The sequence below is a fragment of the Hypanus sabinus genome, chromosome 6 (genome assembly GCF_030144855.1).
Source record: "Hypanus sabinus isolate sHypSab1 chromosome 6, sHypSab1.hap1, whole genome shotgun sequence".
NCBI classification, from domain to species: Eukaryota; Metazoa; Chordata; class Chondrichthyes; order Myliobatiformes; family Dasyatidae; genus Hypanus; species Hypanus sabinus.
The window spans coordinates 72820414-72836589 of record NC_082711.1 but is presented as its reverse complement, the minus strand read 5'-3'; the positions used below and the strand labels follow the sequence as shown (position 1 = coordinate 72836589).

Here is a 16176-nt window from a genome sequence, read left to right as displayed (position 1 = left end):
ATGTCTTGTTCCCCATCCCTCAACTTGTTTATTACAATTGTATGAGTGAAGAAATTTCACAGTAGATTCTGAAGCATCCATATGTTCAATTATACAGAGACATCATTAAAATGGAGTTTGTGATTTCTTGTCCTTTCTTTGGAATCATCAGCTGAAAGCAGTGAATTGGCAGAAATTTAAAACTCTTTGCATTCTGAAATCTCACTGTGAAAAGTACTGAAATTATTTTTCTTGTTGAATAAGCTCTATCACAGTTTAAACATCATTCACAACTTTAAGTACAGTTATGCAACTTCTTTGTCTTTAAGGAAATATGTTTGATATGCTTTTTATCAACTCTTGAAATAAATATGTTGAAATTCCAAAACTTTTAAAATAATGTAAGTTGTCTTTGTCTGATTGTTTGATATTTTACCTCCTAAATATCTCATGTAAAATTTAAAGTGTTTGTTTTATTCTCCATTAAATGTTTAAAAACTTAATTTAACATTGTGCATTTCAATAACTGACTTGGTATCCATCAGAACTCTGCACTGTGATTAATCACTTGACTTGTTTCATGACATTACAATGGTTGATGTTGGACAATATGTGGCACCATTTAGTTTGCACTTGCCAGCATTTTTACTCAGGAACGGACAAGTTCTCTTTGATTGTCAGATTGCTATATTCAGCTTTCATTGAGGTCAGCAGTGAACATCACTGCTTGTCTCCTGCCTGAAGAATACAGGCCAATCCTTGACTGTACAAACAGAGCAGGTGAAAGTAAGTTAAATTTATTACTGGTAGAATTGTATTATGAATGCTATTTATTTTAACCATTTGTGCTGACGTAACAGTAATTTTATTACTGGTACATCACAGATGCCTGTGGCTCTTTCACCCCACACAAACAATTAAATTCTTAGGTTTTGTTACAAATGCAAGAGATTCTGCAGATGCTGGAAATTTTGAGAAACACACACAAAATGTTAGAGGAGCTCAGAAAGCCAGGTGGTGTATTTGGAGGGGAATAAACAGTTGACATTTTGGACTAAGACCCTTCACCATTACTGTAAAAAGAAGAGGGCAGAAGCCAGAATAAGAAGGTGGAGTAGGAAAAGGAATACAAGCTGCCTGATGTCAAGCATCTTTCCTCAACTGACTGCATAAGGATGATCTCTCGGTGGCTACCCATTTCAATTCAGAATCAGAATCAGGTTTATTATCATTGACGTACAGTATGTCATGAATTTTGTCATTTTGTGGTATTAGGTTGGAAGAGCAGCATCTCATGCAAGGTTTGGGTAGCATTCGGGACTGTCCTCCTTTTCCCTGTTTCCCCATCTCCTACGTTATATTCTGTTAATGATTCCAGCCCAACATGACACTGTATCTCTTCACCCTCCAGCTCTAGATCTACATCTATGACTGTCGCCTGGTTGCACTCACATCTATGATGCAGTACATGAGGGGTTGGTCATGGCTAGAATTAGTTCCTGCCTGAGAAAGGACCTGGACCTGCTGCAATTTTCCTATCCCACAACAGGTCTACAGCAAATGCAGTTTCATTGGCTCTCCACATGGGCTTTGGTCTATCAATGCCTACATAAGGCCACTGTTTACTAATTACTACTTGGTGTTCAACACGATTTTCTCCTCAGTACTAATCAACAAGCTACAAAAGCAGGTCTTTCTACTTCCCTCTGCAAATGGATTCCTTACTTCCTCATCAGGAGACAACAGTCAGTGAGGCTGGGTGATAAGATCTTGTCTTTGCTGACAATCAACACAGCTGCACCTCACAGATGCATGATTAGCTCACTGCTTTACTCTCTCTACACTCTTGACTGAATGGTTAGGTACTGCAGAAATGGCATCTCTCAATTTGCTGATGATGTAACTGTTGTTGGCATAATAACAACGAGGAGTACAAGAGTGAAATTGATCGAATGTTGTCACAAAAATAACCTGACACTCATTGTCAGCAAGACCAAAGTATTGATAGAGGACTTCAGGAGGGGGAGGTCAGGAAAACACACACCAGTCTTCGTTGAGGGGTCAGCAGTGGAAAGGGTGAGCAGCTGTAAGTTCCTGGCCATCGACTTTTCAATGGATCTATCATAGAACAGCTTATTGACACAATCATGACAAAGGTGTGCCACCAGCTGCACTTACTTGGAGTTTGAAGAGATTTAGTTTAATAATTATAATAACTTATTTATAGAGCAATTTTCATACAGGTGATGTAGTTCAACGTTCTTTACAATGGGATAAAGTGCAAACATGAAAGTAAAATAAAAAAATAATAAAAATAAACTTGAAAATAAAAGAGAAAGAGGTGCTAACTAAAAGCAAGGTTAAATAAAAAGGTTTAGAGCTAGCATTTAAAAATGTCAACTGAGTCTGCATCCCTTAGAGTTTTAGGTATTGAATTTCCACAGTCTGGGGGCATAGTTCAAAAAAGCTGACCTGCCAATTGTCTTTTGAGGGAGATTGTTTAAATTTAAGTGATTGGTGGACGAAGAACTGAGATCTCGAGGAGGATTATAAAACAAAAGTAATTCTCTGATATACTCTGGTCCCAGACCATTAAGAGCTTTAAAAACAAATAAGAGAACTTTAAAATCAATTCTAAAAGATACAGGAAACCAATGCAAAGTAGCTAATACAGGAGTGATCAGCTCCCCCATTTTGCTTTTAGTGAAAAGTCCAGCAGCGGCATTCTGAATGACTTGAAATTTGTCAATAGATTGATTTGGAAGAACAATACAATGTGCACTGCAGTAATGTAGTCTATTCGATATAAAGGCATGAATTAGTTTTTCAGCATCATTATGTGACAAATATAAATATACCTTTGCAATATTTCTTAGATGTAGAAATGCTGATCTGCTGGTTTCTTTTTGTAGGATTCAAAATTCAAATCTGAATCAAGGATAATACCAAGGCTAGATACTGTTGATATTACAAGGGGAGCCAAGTTCTCAAGTTTATCAAGAAGTTTATCTCTTTTGGCTTTGGGACCAACCAGAAATATTTCAGTTTTATCTTCATTTAGTTTTAGGAAACTACTGTTCATCATTTGTGTATTACAGCCACACCAGAGGTCAGAAAAGATAGGGTGTTAGCATCCTCGGGTGCAATTGAGATATACAAATATATGTAATCTGCCTAACTGTGGAAGTCAAGTTTATGGTCTCTAATGATGTCTTCTAAGGGAAGCATGTATAAGGAGAACAATGTCACTGAAGATTCCAGAACGTTTCTAAAGATGTACTTTGAGTCACTGTCTGGTGTGGAGGAGTCAACCTGCGGGATTGTCAGAGGCTTCAGAAGTTGTAGGTTCAGCCAGCTCCATCACAGGCCCACATCTTCCCACCAATGAGGACATCTTCAAAAGCTGGCATCAAGAAATCAGCATCCGTCATTAAGCACAATCACCATCTGAAACATGCCTTCCTCTCGTTGCTACAATCAGCCAGGAGTACAGGAGCCTCCAGACCCACACTCAACTTTTCAGGAATAACTGCTCCCCCTCTGCTATCAGATTTCTAAATGAACCATAAACCCATGAACACTACCATGGTATTCCACTTTTTCATTATTTATGTTTAAATTTTACCTTTTAGTAATTTGATATGCCCACAGTATAGTAGTGCTGCCATAAAACAATTAATGCCAGTGATAATAATGCCACTGAAACTGATTCTGATGCTGAGAATCTGTAAGCATTTGGCAGCATTTTGTGTGAACAGAGGAAGGCAACATCATGGAAAAGAGTGCGTGCTATGAGACACAGAGGTTGTGTCCCAGTACCCAGTAGATTAATATCCAATCCCTAGATTTTCAAGGAGATTCAACATACGATGCTCAAGCATAGTTCATGGGGATGCAATGCTTCTGGCTTGTCAGATTAGACACTCCTTCCAACCATGTTTTTATTTTCTATTTCTGTTTATATGATGTTTTGCACTGCTGCATATAATACTAATTTCCAAAATGATTGTAACGTTATTGGACTAGAAATCGTTTTGTGGATAGCAAAACAAAAATGGGAGTGCCCAGTTGAACTGTATTAGTTTCTTCTGAGGATCATGGGAATGCAACGAGAAACTCACAGTGACCAGCATGAGTGCGTTTGTGTATTTAGTTCATGCGCCATTTCAAGATTTGCTCAAGAAGCACAAGCTTCAGTGTGATTGCCCATGAAGGCTTCAGTTCTCAATGACAATTGCTGCTGAATGTTATGTGGTTGAATCAGCTGATCCAACTTTGGAAGAATTGGAACAACAACAGGATAAAGCACCCTGTTCATGTGCCTGATTACATAAAGTGGGGCCAAAGGTAGACCCTCACAAGGAAGCAGTACCCAAGCACATAGAAAGCTCTTCCTGCAAAATGGTCTATCAGTGTGTGAGGGAAAAATAAAGTCATAGGTTTATTCAGCACAGCAACAGATCCTTCGGTCACCATGTTCACTTACACTATTTCTATCTATCTGTATTTACCTATTTAAATATCTGTCTAAATACCTCTTAAATGTAGTAACTGTAATCAATTCCACCACTTCCTCTGGCAGTGCATTCCTGACATTAAGCACTCTTTCCATAAAAAATGTACCTGTTACAGTAGATTCCTTTAAAATTTCCTTCCTTCCACCTTAAACCTGTGTCCTCTTGTTTCTGATACTCCTACCAAAGGAAAATAAAGATTTTGATTATCAACCCTATTCGTGCCATTTTTATCTTCCGTGGTAGACTCTCAATACACTCACTGCGGCAGATGCTCAAAGATTTGTTTTTTCCTGCCTGATACTGATACTGCTTGCTGCTTATGCAGAGGTGCCTCATCCTTGTAGCAGTGACATTAAATGTGTGTTACAATCTGACTGACAAATCAGCTATGCTTACAGCAGCTTTTGTGTCTAGACATGCTACACACACATGAGCATGCAAATCAAATTCCCATTGTAAGTAGTAGTTGTGTTTGGTTACACACTCAAAATGCTGGAGTATCTCAGCAAGCCAAGCAGCATCAATGGAAAAGAGTAAACAGTTGATGTTTCGGGCTGAGACTCTTCATTCAGTCCTGATGAAGGGTCCCAACCAGAAATGTCAACTGCTTTCTCTTTTCCTTTGATGCTGCCTGGCCTGCTGAATTCATTCAGCATTATTGTGTGTCACTTTGGATTTCAAGCATCTGCAGATTTTCTCATGTATGGAATCGTGTTTGGTTGTTGATTTTAACATTTCTGCTCAATTGAGTAAAACAAAAAAAAACAGATACTCTGAATGAATTTCTGAGCCTCTATTTATGCTGAACAAGTGAATTTTGTAATATAATTAAATGATGATTACTTGAAAAAGATTCCGGATTTATCCTTTTCTCTGTTGCTGTTCTAATATATTGCTTCCTAATCAAACAGCATTTCCTCAATTTTAACTTCAAAGGATGACTTATCAATTTAATTTGCTCGGTTGTTTGCAACCCCCCATGCTCTATTCAGAGACACTGTCACACTTTAATAATCTTGATCACACATAGTTATGAAGCAGAATTGGTAGCTGCAATTTGATATATGACCAAGATGCAAATGACATACAGCAGCTGACAAGCATACCCTTGAGTGGTCAGTTGTCCATTTTCTAAAGCAGAAACTGGAATTTGGATGAAACTTTGTTATTATGCTTTGTGCAGCTACAGAAGGTAGGAGGCATAGGGAGTTGGGAATGAGGATAATGCTATCCCTAACTCAGTTGCTGGGACACTGATGGGATTACGTCACCTTATCTTGTTACAGCTTGCTTGATTTCATTCTCCATGACATTGTCCAAATCAGATCCAAAAAGTTCCATTAAGTTAATCTCCAAGATCATTGCCACAGAAAAGAAAACCTATTTGTTTTGAACTTGGGTCTTATACAGTACTTTCCCAGTCTTTGACTAAGTTTTTCCCGAAAAATCTACTCTGACTTTGCAATATAAATTATCCTTTATTCATTCTTTGTTAAATTTATTTCAATGTTTTAATTAAAGACCAGTTTATTAAACATGTTAATGAATTATAAATGCACAATGTACTTGGGTCATGGAGAACGATTGAGAATATTCATAAATAATTGATCCCCCTAATTTGAAACAAAACTATATTAGCTGATATGCAATAGAGCAGGGAGCAGCAAAATATTTATTACTGCATGGATCAAGCAAGATTAATTATCTCAGGCTTAATAGAATTGAGATTTGTCTTAGATTATTAACATCAGCCAATTTAAACATTTACAATTATGAGATCCCAAATAATTAAAAATAATTTCAACAGATTTTATTTTCCAGCCCCATTTCTAAAAGTTTAAACTGTTTGTATCAAGGCAAAAGAAAATAATATTTGCTTGATACGTGATTCAATTGTTAGCTTCTGAAATGCCAATATTCCTGACACTTCAACATTTTACAAAGAGGCAATGGCAGCACATTGACACACGGGTGAGCTGGATGCAAATACATTTTCTCCACAAAATACATCAGACTGAAGGTTCAAACTGTGACGTTCATGGGTCTGCATTAGCATTTCCTATACAGCTGAAATAATGTTGGTGGCATCGCAGGCTCCAAAACAACATGCAGTCCATGTGAACTGCGTAGTGACCTTTTAGAAGGCTTATTCTGGTGTTAGATTGTATCAAAAAAGGATGTTTGTTTTTTATTAACTGCTATTGGACTGTCATTTTCATTTCTTTGGGATTAAATATAAAGAAAAACAAGGATATAAGCTTGTTCTTGTTTGTTTGTTTTAAGCATAGTTGTTGGTTTTAAGTTGTGTTGCACCCAGCATCTAAACTTCCACTGAAGTAAGAATGAAGATAAATTTCATTAGTGGAGAATAACATCTTCACTTCACTACGTTGTGTGTCTAACACAGGCCACTGAGAATCAATTTCACTTGTAGGAAATTTTAGTCAATCTAAATCCAAAATAGGTCAACTTCATTCTTTTTATTTATGTATGGAATGATTTTATTCAAATTCATTATTTAATGAATACCAAAATGTATATTTTAAATCTATATCCTAAGCAATATCTTATACTTTGATCAGTTAGGCAGTGTCAAGGCACCAGGCCTTGATGGTATACAGTATCTGGCTGGGTTCTGAAGCCCTGTGTCGCCCAGCCTCTCATTACTGAGGTCTGAGGTTCCCATCTGCTTTAAAAGGCAACAATCATTATCAGTGCCTGAGAAGAGTAGAGTGAGCTGCCTCAATGATTATTGAACAGTTGCACTCAGATCTCCTGTAATGAAGTTATTGAAAGGTTGGTTAAGGCTAGGATTGATTCCTGCCTGAGCGAGGGTTAGGACCTATTGGAATTCACATGCTGCTGCAAACTGCTACAGTGGGTGCAATGTCATTGGCTCTCCAGTCTGCTTTGGAAGAGCAGAACAACAGCAGAATGTGTGTCAAGCTGCTCTTATTGATTACAGCTCAGTAAATAAGGCAATCACTCTTTGGGGCTTTTTCAACAGAGGCATTTGAGTATAAAAGAAGGAAAAATCATGCCAAATCCTTGAAAAGCAGCGGTCCAGCCTCAATAGGAGTATTGTATCCAAATCTTGTGGCTGAATTATAGGAATGATGATAGGGAATGAGAAAGGGTTTGGAAAACATTTCAGGGTGGATTGTAAAATATTAGAGAGGCTAGGACTTCTTTTTTTGATGAAGACTTGATAATTCCTGGGCATCAATATCTTAGAGGATCTATCCTGGACACAAACACTGCAAGGCTGATAGCTGTATTTCACAGCTGACTTACACTCTTCAACCAAGGCCAATTAAATATATGTTGGAATACTACAAGGATGCTCTGAACATCATGGAGGAGGCAGTGCCAGCCACGGAGGGATACCCACTGCAGAGTGTGGCTTGCGATAGGTTGAAATTTTTATAGAGGAAAGAATCCTCATCGTAATCAGCCTATTCAAATGCCACCTCCTTTTGTACCAACACACCTTTCTGGTTTACTCGTCATGGATTATGTAAGAAAGTGTTCCTTAATTTGGAGTAGCAAAGTGGCATAGCTAGTGATCCTGAGCTCAGTGTGGCCTGAATGGAGTTTTCATGCTCTCTCCGGGATTGATAAGTGAGTGGTAGTAAATGGGGGTGAGGGGAGTAAAGGAATGTAGAGTAAATAAAATAGGATTAGTGTAATATTTAGTGTAAAGGAGAGGTTGATGGTCCAATGATCCAGTGGGCAGATGGCCCTGTTTCCTGCTGGATGATTCTGTGACATTGATACCATCACAAAGGAGGCATGACAGCATCACCATTAGAACTTTGAGGAGACTTGGTATTTCACCAAAAGACTTTCAAATTTCCACAGATATGCAGTGGAGAGCATTGTGACTGCTTCATAACTTCGTATTGAACAACAGGCTGCAGAGGTTTGCGGACTCAGCCATTTCCATCATTGGCAAACCTTCCCCAACATCAAGGACATCTTCAAGAGGAGGCGCCTCAGGAAGGTGACACCCATCAACAAACACTATCAGCATCTAGGATATGTCATCTTCTCATTATTACCACCAGGGAGCAGGTACAGGAGCCTGAGGACTGACATTAAATATTCCAAGAGCAGCTTCTTTCCAACCGCTATAAGATGAACCAATGAACCCTACCTTGGTATTTGTCTTTTGCTCTATATACAGGTGGAGTAACCCTTACCCAAAATTCCAAAATCTGAAAACCTCCCAACTCTGGATGTTTTTGAGTGCTGACATGATGTCACAATTAGAAAATTGCACAATGAAGGATTCCGGGAGATGTGCAGGTCTCTGTACATCACAGACAATTCTGCAAGTGACCCCGAATATGTAATAAGCAGAAGGTGATGAAAAATAGAAAAAAATATCGCATGGTGAAAAATGAAGATCTCAATGGTGTATTGAAAGGGTGGATTTGTCAGCGTTGGAGTGAACATATGCCATTAATGGTATACTGATCACGAAATAAGCAATGTTCTGTTACAATGAACTGAAGATTGAAGGCAATTGTGAATATTCAGCAGGCTGGCTGTGGAAATTTAGGAAAAGGCAAAGCAGTAAATTTTTAAAGCTTTAAAAAGTTTTAAGGATAAAGCGTCTGCCTTTCAATCACGAAGCAACAGAGAAATTCATTGATGAGTTTACAAATATCATCGTGATGAGGATCTAACACAAGAACATATCTGTAATGCTGATTGCTTTTATATCTTACATAAACCCTAAAAATAGCAAAATATGAATACAGTGTACTGTAACCTTTTAATCAAATCATGTTATGGTAGGTGGAGACTGAAAGCTATTCTTCCAATGCTGCTGAGCTGCTTTTGTTACCCTGCACACATTATACAAGTTAATCGTGTAATTATTTTTACTGTTAAGTACAGATGTGCAATGAACAAATGTAAGACGAAGACTGCTTACCGGTAGCACATATATTCAGAGTCAGAAATGATGGTGTTCCCATGCTATTTCATTATATATTCCAAAATCTGAAGAAATCTGAAATCTGAAACACTTTCGGCCCCAAGCGTTTTTGATTAGGGGTACTCAGCCTATATTTATTGGCTTGCACTCTACTGCTGTGGCAAAACAACAAATTTCATGGTATATGTCATTGATAATAAACCTGATTCTGATTCTTAACAAAAAATGATGAGGGCTCTGGACACTGAATGATGGGAGGCTGGATTTTGATGCAGAGTTCGGGGAAAAGGTGCCATAGACATAACGCTAAAGGGAAGAAAATCAAGAATGACATAAGGAAAACAATTTTACATGGTGTATGGTTAGAATCTGGAACAGACTGCCTGCATATGTGGTGGAGACATCAAGAAGGACTTAGATAAATGGTGAAGAAAAGTTTGTAATGGGCATGGAGAAAGGACTGGGGGTTGCTGATAGCAGGGAATCGATTTGAATTGCTCTGGTAGAGAGTCACTTTGAAGAAAATGGCTTGCACCGTCTTCTACAGTGTTCTGTGATTCTATAATGCAAGCTACACCACATTCACTTATCAACCTAATTCCTGGTATCTTCCATCACCTTTCATCAGTTGCTGATCCACTTCGTACAAAGGGGTGGGACTGAGCAGGCATATTTAGCTATAATGCTCCTGTGCTCATGCGGCCAAATGAATGTAGAGGTGATTAGATTTGACTTTGATGAGTGAAGCATACACTTGTACTGTATGCTATGATTATTATACCTAATTAGGGAAGGGGAATGCTTCTACAGGACCCATCTTTTTACGTATCCCTGTGTGTGCCGCAGATTAAATAAATGCAAGTTATTGTAGTTCAAAATTCTCTCCCTTATTTCGAAATCTATCACAGTCCCACCCCAACACATACTGTAGGTTAGACTGTGGTCTGACTACCTGAGGAAATGTGTGCAGTCATGCTTGACTTGACCTTGACATATTCCTGATCGTTAATCAGTAACGCTTTTCTCTTAGATTTCTGTCTTAAATCCTCAGCTTAGGTTTAATTCTTCCCATCATCAAAAACCTTCTCAAACCATACTCATTTGATTTTATCTTAGTTCCATTTCCTCCACAATGTCTGAATTTTCTCTCTCCTTCCGTGAAATTCTTTGGTGCAATAGAAATGTAATTTGCACTCTTCCAAAAAGAGGAAACTCTATGAATGTCCATCACACACTTTAATTATCTGTCTCCAATCATGACTGGTTATTAGATTTGTTTAAAATTCACCACCTTGAGCTAAAATGGCTTTTGTATTACAAAATAAATCAGAGATTGAATATTTACATAAGTAGATTTTTTTAGCTGTTTTGCATGTTACCCATTGCTGCCCCAGTATTCTTTATAGAATGTTTATATAGCATGTTTCATTATTTCTCGGTTAAAAATGAAAAATTATTTATTCTATGCTTTACTAGCAAATAGGAAGTAGTTTCATCTTCACAGGTTTGGAGTCTTATCCTTGATTTAAATGCCAGAATGTTTATGTCAATTTGTTTTTCCACAGTCTTTCAAGAAAAAACAAGAATGACAAAATAAATGAGGTTTCTTACTGTCTCCTTGGCAACGTAGTGGGCCGACAGTGAGTTTAGCTTCGGATCCTGAGCGTCCAGTATCGCCAACTAATACTTGGCTTACTGGAAGATGATCTTTATAAGCAAGGAATCCAGAATCCTTCCTCCTGAAAATGATTGACAATAAGAACAAGGAATAAGATAAATGTCTTACTTAACTTACTATTAACTACAGTAAAACATAGCATGAGTTATCAGCTGTATTAATGTTATGGCATCTGAGAAATGAACAACTGAAAAAATGTGCATTGGTGAACAGTGAACAGTTTTCTGCATTCACAGTCCCAGAGCTCAGTGAAATGGGAAATGGTCTGAAGGTACTTGTATGAAATAGCATTGTCTACCTGCAATGCACTTTCTTTGTAACTGTAACAAAATATTCTGCATTGGTTTTTGTTTCTTTTTGTACTCCCGATGTGCTTCTGTAAGAAATAATCTGTCCGGATGGCATACAAACAAAAGCTTTTCACTGCATCTCAGATTATATGACAATAACAAACTAATGAACTGAAAAAAAGATATTTTTGCTAAAACATTTTTTCCACATTGCTTCACAATTGTCTTAACCAACTTCCATCATTGTATTGAAATTTAATTGAATATATGTGCATACTGTCTCTCACACAGGATCACTCATTTCTCTTGATCTTGTTCACTAAGAGAAGAACAAACAATTGACAGCCAAAGGAGTGGAACTGCAACACAATAGTGATAGCTGTATAAAACTGATGTGGTCCACTACTTTCCCAATATTTTCAGAACCTCAGATCATGCTGAAGTACTCCCATCTCAGTGGCTATCTTTTACTTCTTTTCATTATTCAGCAGGAAACACAGCACACAGGTAAGCATGAAGGAGAGCAGAAAAAAAAACAAAGAGAAGAAGTGAATCGTATAGACAGAAGAAATACTGAAAAGAAAATAAATCAATCCATTTCTGCACCCCCTACATCAAGTATAAATATTTGCTACACAACTTTTATCTGCAATAATATTTCTGGTTTAAGTTATGGGCAAATGCCACCTCAATGATTTAAGTGTTTAATTTAAAACTTGAACAGTGTAGTAATTTTATTTGAAAATCTGCAGGAATAATGTGTACACTACATAAAAATATGTCACATTATGTTCCATTTCATTGGCTTCACTGTATTTTCTGGTGAACAGCAATGTGACATATCGCCAGAATTAATTTTATGACTTCCCTACTTGTGTTGCCCATCTAGTCAAGTAAGTGGCACATGATATCTGTAGCCATGGGTGAAATCATTGCTCCTATTGCCTACACCACTACCTGAGAATTCTTTGCAGATATTTATCCTAGAGTCCTCCCATCTTTTTCAAAATTTCATTTCTGATTGTAAATCCACTCCATCCAATGATAATACTACACATTTATTAGTTTGGGTACAAATTAAAATCCATAACTAAAAGCAAAAATTAATTTGTATTCAAATCTTATTGTCCGGAATTGCACAAGAAAATTAATAGTCCAGTGAAATAGGGATGGTAACGAGTCTGGTTCTCCAAGATCACATTCCAATGTGAGTTTTCATTTCTGGGCTCACCAATTCCTGTTATTATCATTTGACCACTTCCTATTTAAATTTAAATGGAATTTATTTCACCCGTTGAATGATAAGTGACAGTAATGCTCTAGCAACTTGGGTTCACGTCTGACGTCCAGTACTTTCTGTACGGTTTGCATATTCTCCAGATGTTAGTGTGAGTTTTATCCTGTTTCCTTTGGTTGTTGGGAGGCTAACTGGTGACTGTGAATTTTCCCTGCTAAAGGTCAGTGACAAGTGAATCAGAGACAGTTGATGAGCATATGAGAGAGAATGGGTTACAGGGTCTGATAGAAATAACCTGAGAGCTGCCATAGGTTAGGTGATATTAACGGATTTCACTTTGGAATAGCACGAGCAACATCTGCACGGGAGTGGAATCTATTGAAATGAGCAAGTCTTGTTGTGTGGATGATTCACTTCGCCTTCTTTACCACCAACTCAACCTGGAGGTTAACCCCCTTTATTTCTTCCACCAAAGTGCATGAGCATACACTTTCCAACATTGTATTTCATTTGCCACTTCTTTGCCCATTCCCTTTAACTATCTAAGTCTCTCTGCAGGCTCTCTGTTTCCTCAACACTACCTGCTCCGCCACCTATCTGTGTATCATCAGCAAATTTAGCCACAAATCCATTAATCCCATGGTCCAAATAACTGATTTACATCGTAAAAAGCAGCAGTCCCAACACCAACCCCTGTGGAACTCCACTGGTAACCAGCAGCCAGCCAGAATAGGATCCCTTTATTCCCACTCTCTGTTTTCTGCCAATCAGCCAATGCTCCACCCATGCTAGTAACTTCCTTGTAATTCCATGGGCAGCACCTTATCAAATGCCTTCTGAAAAGCCTGTTCTAGCTCAAGAGGTTTCGAGAAGAAGCGGCAGAAGCTAGCTGAAGTTTCTGCAGGTTTCTGTTTCGTTCTTTATTGGCAGCGAGAATGCCAGGTGTGGGAGACCCAGGAGATCTCCATTGTCTCAGGTTGCTACATCTGTGAGGAGAGTTACTGGGTGTAGTTTTTACAAACTGTGTTAGGGAACAGGACCTGTAGCTGGATGACCTACAGATCATTTGGGAGAGTAAAGAACTGACAAACAGGAGCTACCGAGAGGCAGTCACACTTAAGTTGCAGGAGGCAGGTAGTTGGGTGATGGTCAGGAGATAAAAAGTGAATAGACAGATAATATAGAGTACCCCTGTGACTGTTGCCCTCAATAATAAAGTATGATACTGTTGGGGCAGGGGGTGACCTACCAAAGTCAGGGCCATCTCAGATCAAGTCCATGGCATTCTTAAGAAGAAATGGCATACGTTGGTACTAACGACACATGTATGAAAGCGGATGAAATCCTGAAGAGAGTTAATATAGGGATCGAGGTAGGAAGCTAAGAAGCATGACTTGAAATGTAGTAATCTCTGGATTGTTCCCTGTGTCATGCACCAGTGAAGGTAGGAATAGGGTGATATGGCAGATGAACAGGACCAGGAGGCAGGGTTTCAGAATTGTTAATCTTTGGGATTTCTTGTAGAGAACATATGACATGTACAAAAGGAACAGGTTACACTTGGGCAGGGGGCAGATATTCTAAAGTTTTGGGGAAGGTTTAAATTAGATTGCAGGGTATGGAAGCCAGAGTGTTATATCAGATGATGGATCAGAAATGCAATGTGTAGAGGGACTGTGAGGAGGGATACATAGTCAATAGGACATAAATGCATTAAGTATGTTTACTCACATTAAATATATCTACTTAAATACAAGAAGTATTAGGAACAAGGGAGCTGAACTTAGAGCATGAATCAGTACATTGAACAACAAAGCTGTAGTCATTACAGAGACTTGACTGTCACAAGGACAGGAATGGATGCTGGGTTTAGATGTTTTAAAAGGGACAGGGAAGGGGTAAAAGAGGTGGGGTGGTGGCATTGCTAATCAGGGATAGTATCGCAGCTGCAGAAACACTGGATGTTGTGGAGGGATTGTCTACTGAGTCAATGTAGGTGGAAATCAGAAACAGGAAGGGAGCAATTTCTCTATTCAGAGTATTCTCTTGACACCACTCCCCATCCCCTCACATCTGCCTGCTCCTGATAGCAGCAGAGACAATGAGAAGCAGACTGGGTGGAAAATTTTGGAAAGATGCAAAATTAACAGGTCTGTTGTCATGGTGACTTCAGCTTCCCAAATTTTGACTGGAAATGCACATGGAGTTCTGGATAGGTTTGTCTCATTGTTGCAGGGAACAGAACAATGTTTGACAAGAGATATGGAGCATTTAGAAAAGAGAAAGAATGAAGCAAGGCTTAGGAAAGGGCACTGCAGAGTTATAAATTAGCTAGAAGGATCTTAGGAAAACAGAAGAGGACAAGAGGATATGAGAAGGTCTTGGCAATTCAGATGAAGGAAAACCCCAAGGCATTCTACATGTCTCATATGCCAGACTGTTGCTTACAGACTTCAGTTCAGCGTTCAACATCAGCAGACCCTAGAAACTGATGGGGAAGCTGTCCTCCCTGGGTCTCAACACCTCCCTCTGCAACTGGATATTGGACTTCTTAACAGTAAGGCTCAGTCAGTCTGTGTGGCCAGCAACATCTCTAGTCCCATTACACTGAGCACTGGTTCTCCCCAAGGCTGTGTGCTCAGCCCACTGCTCTTCACACTGTTGCCACACGACTGTGTCACAGGATCCAGCTCAAACCATGTCATCAAGCTTATGGAATACATAGGTTGGCCCTATCAAGAACGATGACAGACGGAGTATAGATTGGAAGTGGAGATAGGTGGATTGCTGTGAGAAGAACAACCGAAGCCTGAATGTAGGAAGACAAAGGAAATCATTGTGGACTACAAGATGGTGCAGACAAACCATCCCGCTCTGCAAATTCATGGCTCCTCTATAGAGAGAGTTATGTGCAGCAAGTTCCTGGGAGTTCACATCACGGCCAACCTCGCCTGGTTCCTTCATATCCCATCCCTGAATAAGAAGGCACAGCAGTGCCTCCACTTCCTCAGCAGATTGAGGAAAGCCAGGCTTCCACCCCACCCTCGCCCATCTTAACTGCACTTTACAAGAGCACCATTGAGAGTGTGCTGACAATTTGCATCTCCATCTGGTATGGGAGCAGTCGAGCATCAGACCAGAAGCCCCTACAAAAGACGGTGAGAACAGCTGAGAGGATCATAGGGGTCACTGGGGACATTTGTCAGGAGTGTGGTGTATGCAGAGCCCTTAGTATTATTAAGGATCTCACCCATCCGTCTAGTATCCTCTTTGACTTTCTACCATCAGGCAGGAGACTACGATGCATAAAAACATGAACGGTCAGGATAGGAAATAATTTTTGCACCCAGTCCATCAGGCTTCTGAACTCCCGGCTGCATTGTATTCAAAGTGTCACTGGTTAATCTATTCTGTACCTTCCAATATTTAAAATGAATGCATTCTAGTTTGTCATTTATGTATGATTCACCTGTAGACTTTATCTATACCTTCAAAAGTTATCATGTGTGTTATGTGTACTACTGTGCCTT

At 39.0% G+C, this 16176-nt stretch overlaps 1 protein-coding gene across 1 annotated transcript in view; it reads right to left on the bottom strand.

The window, feature by feature from the left end:
* Positions 1-16176, bottom strand: part of LOC132395162 (contactin-associated protein-like 2) — a 1263978-nt gene that overhangs the window by 364539 nt on the left and 883263 nt on the right. Inside the window, exon 15 of the mRNA XM_059971460.1 lies at positions 11053-11180. Coding sequence (XP_059827443.1) covers positions 11053-11180 — 128 coding nt within the window. The remainder of the gene's footprint in view (positions 1-11052; positions 11181-16176) is intronic.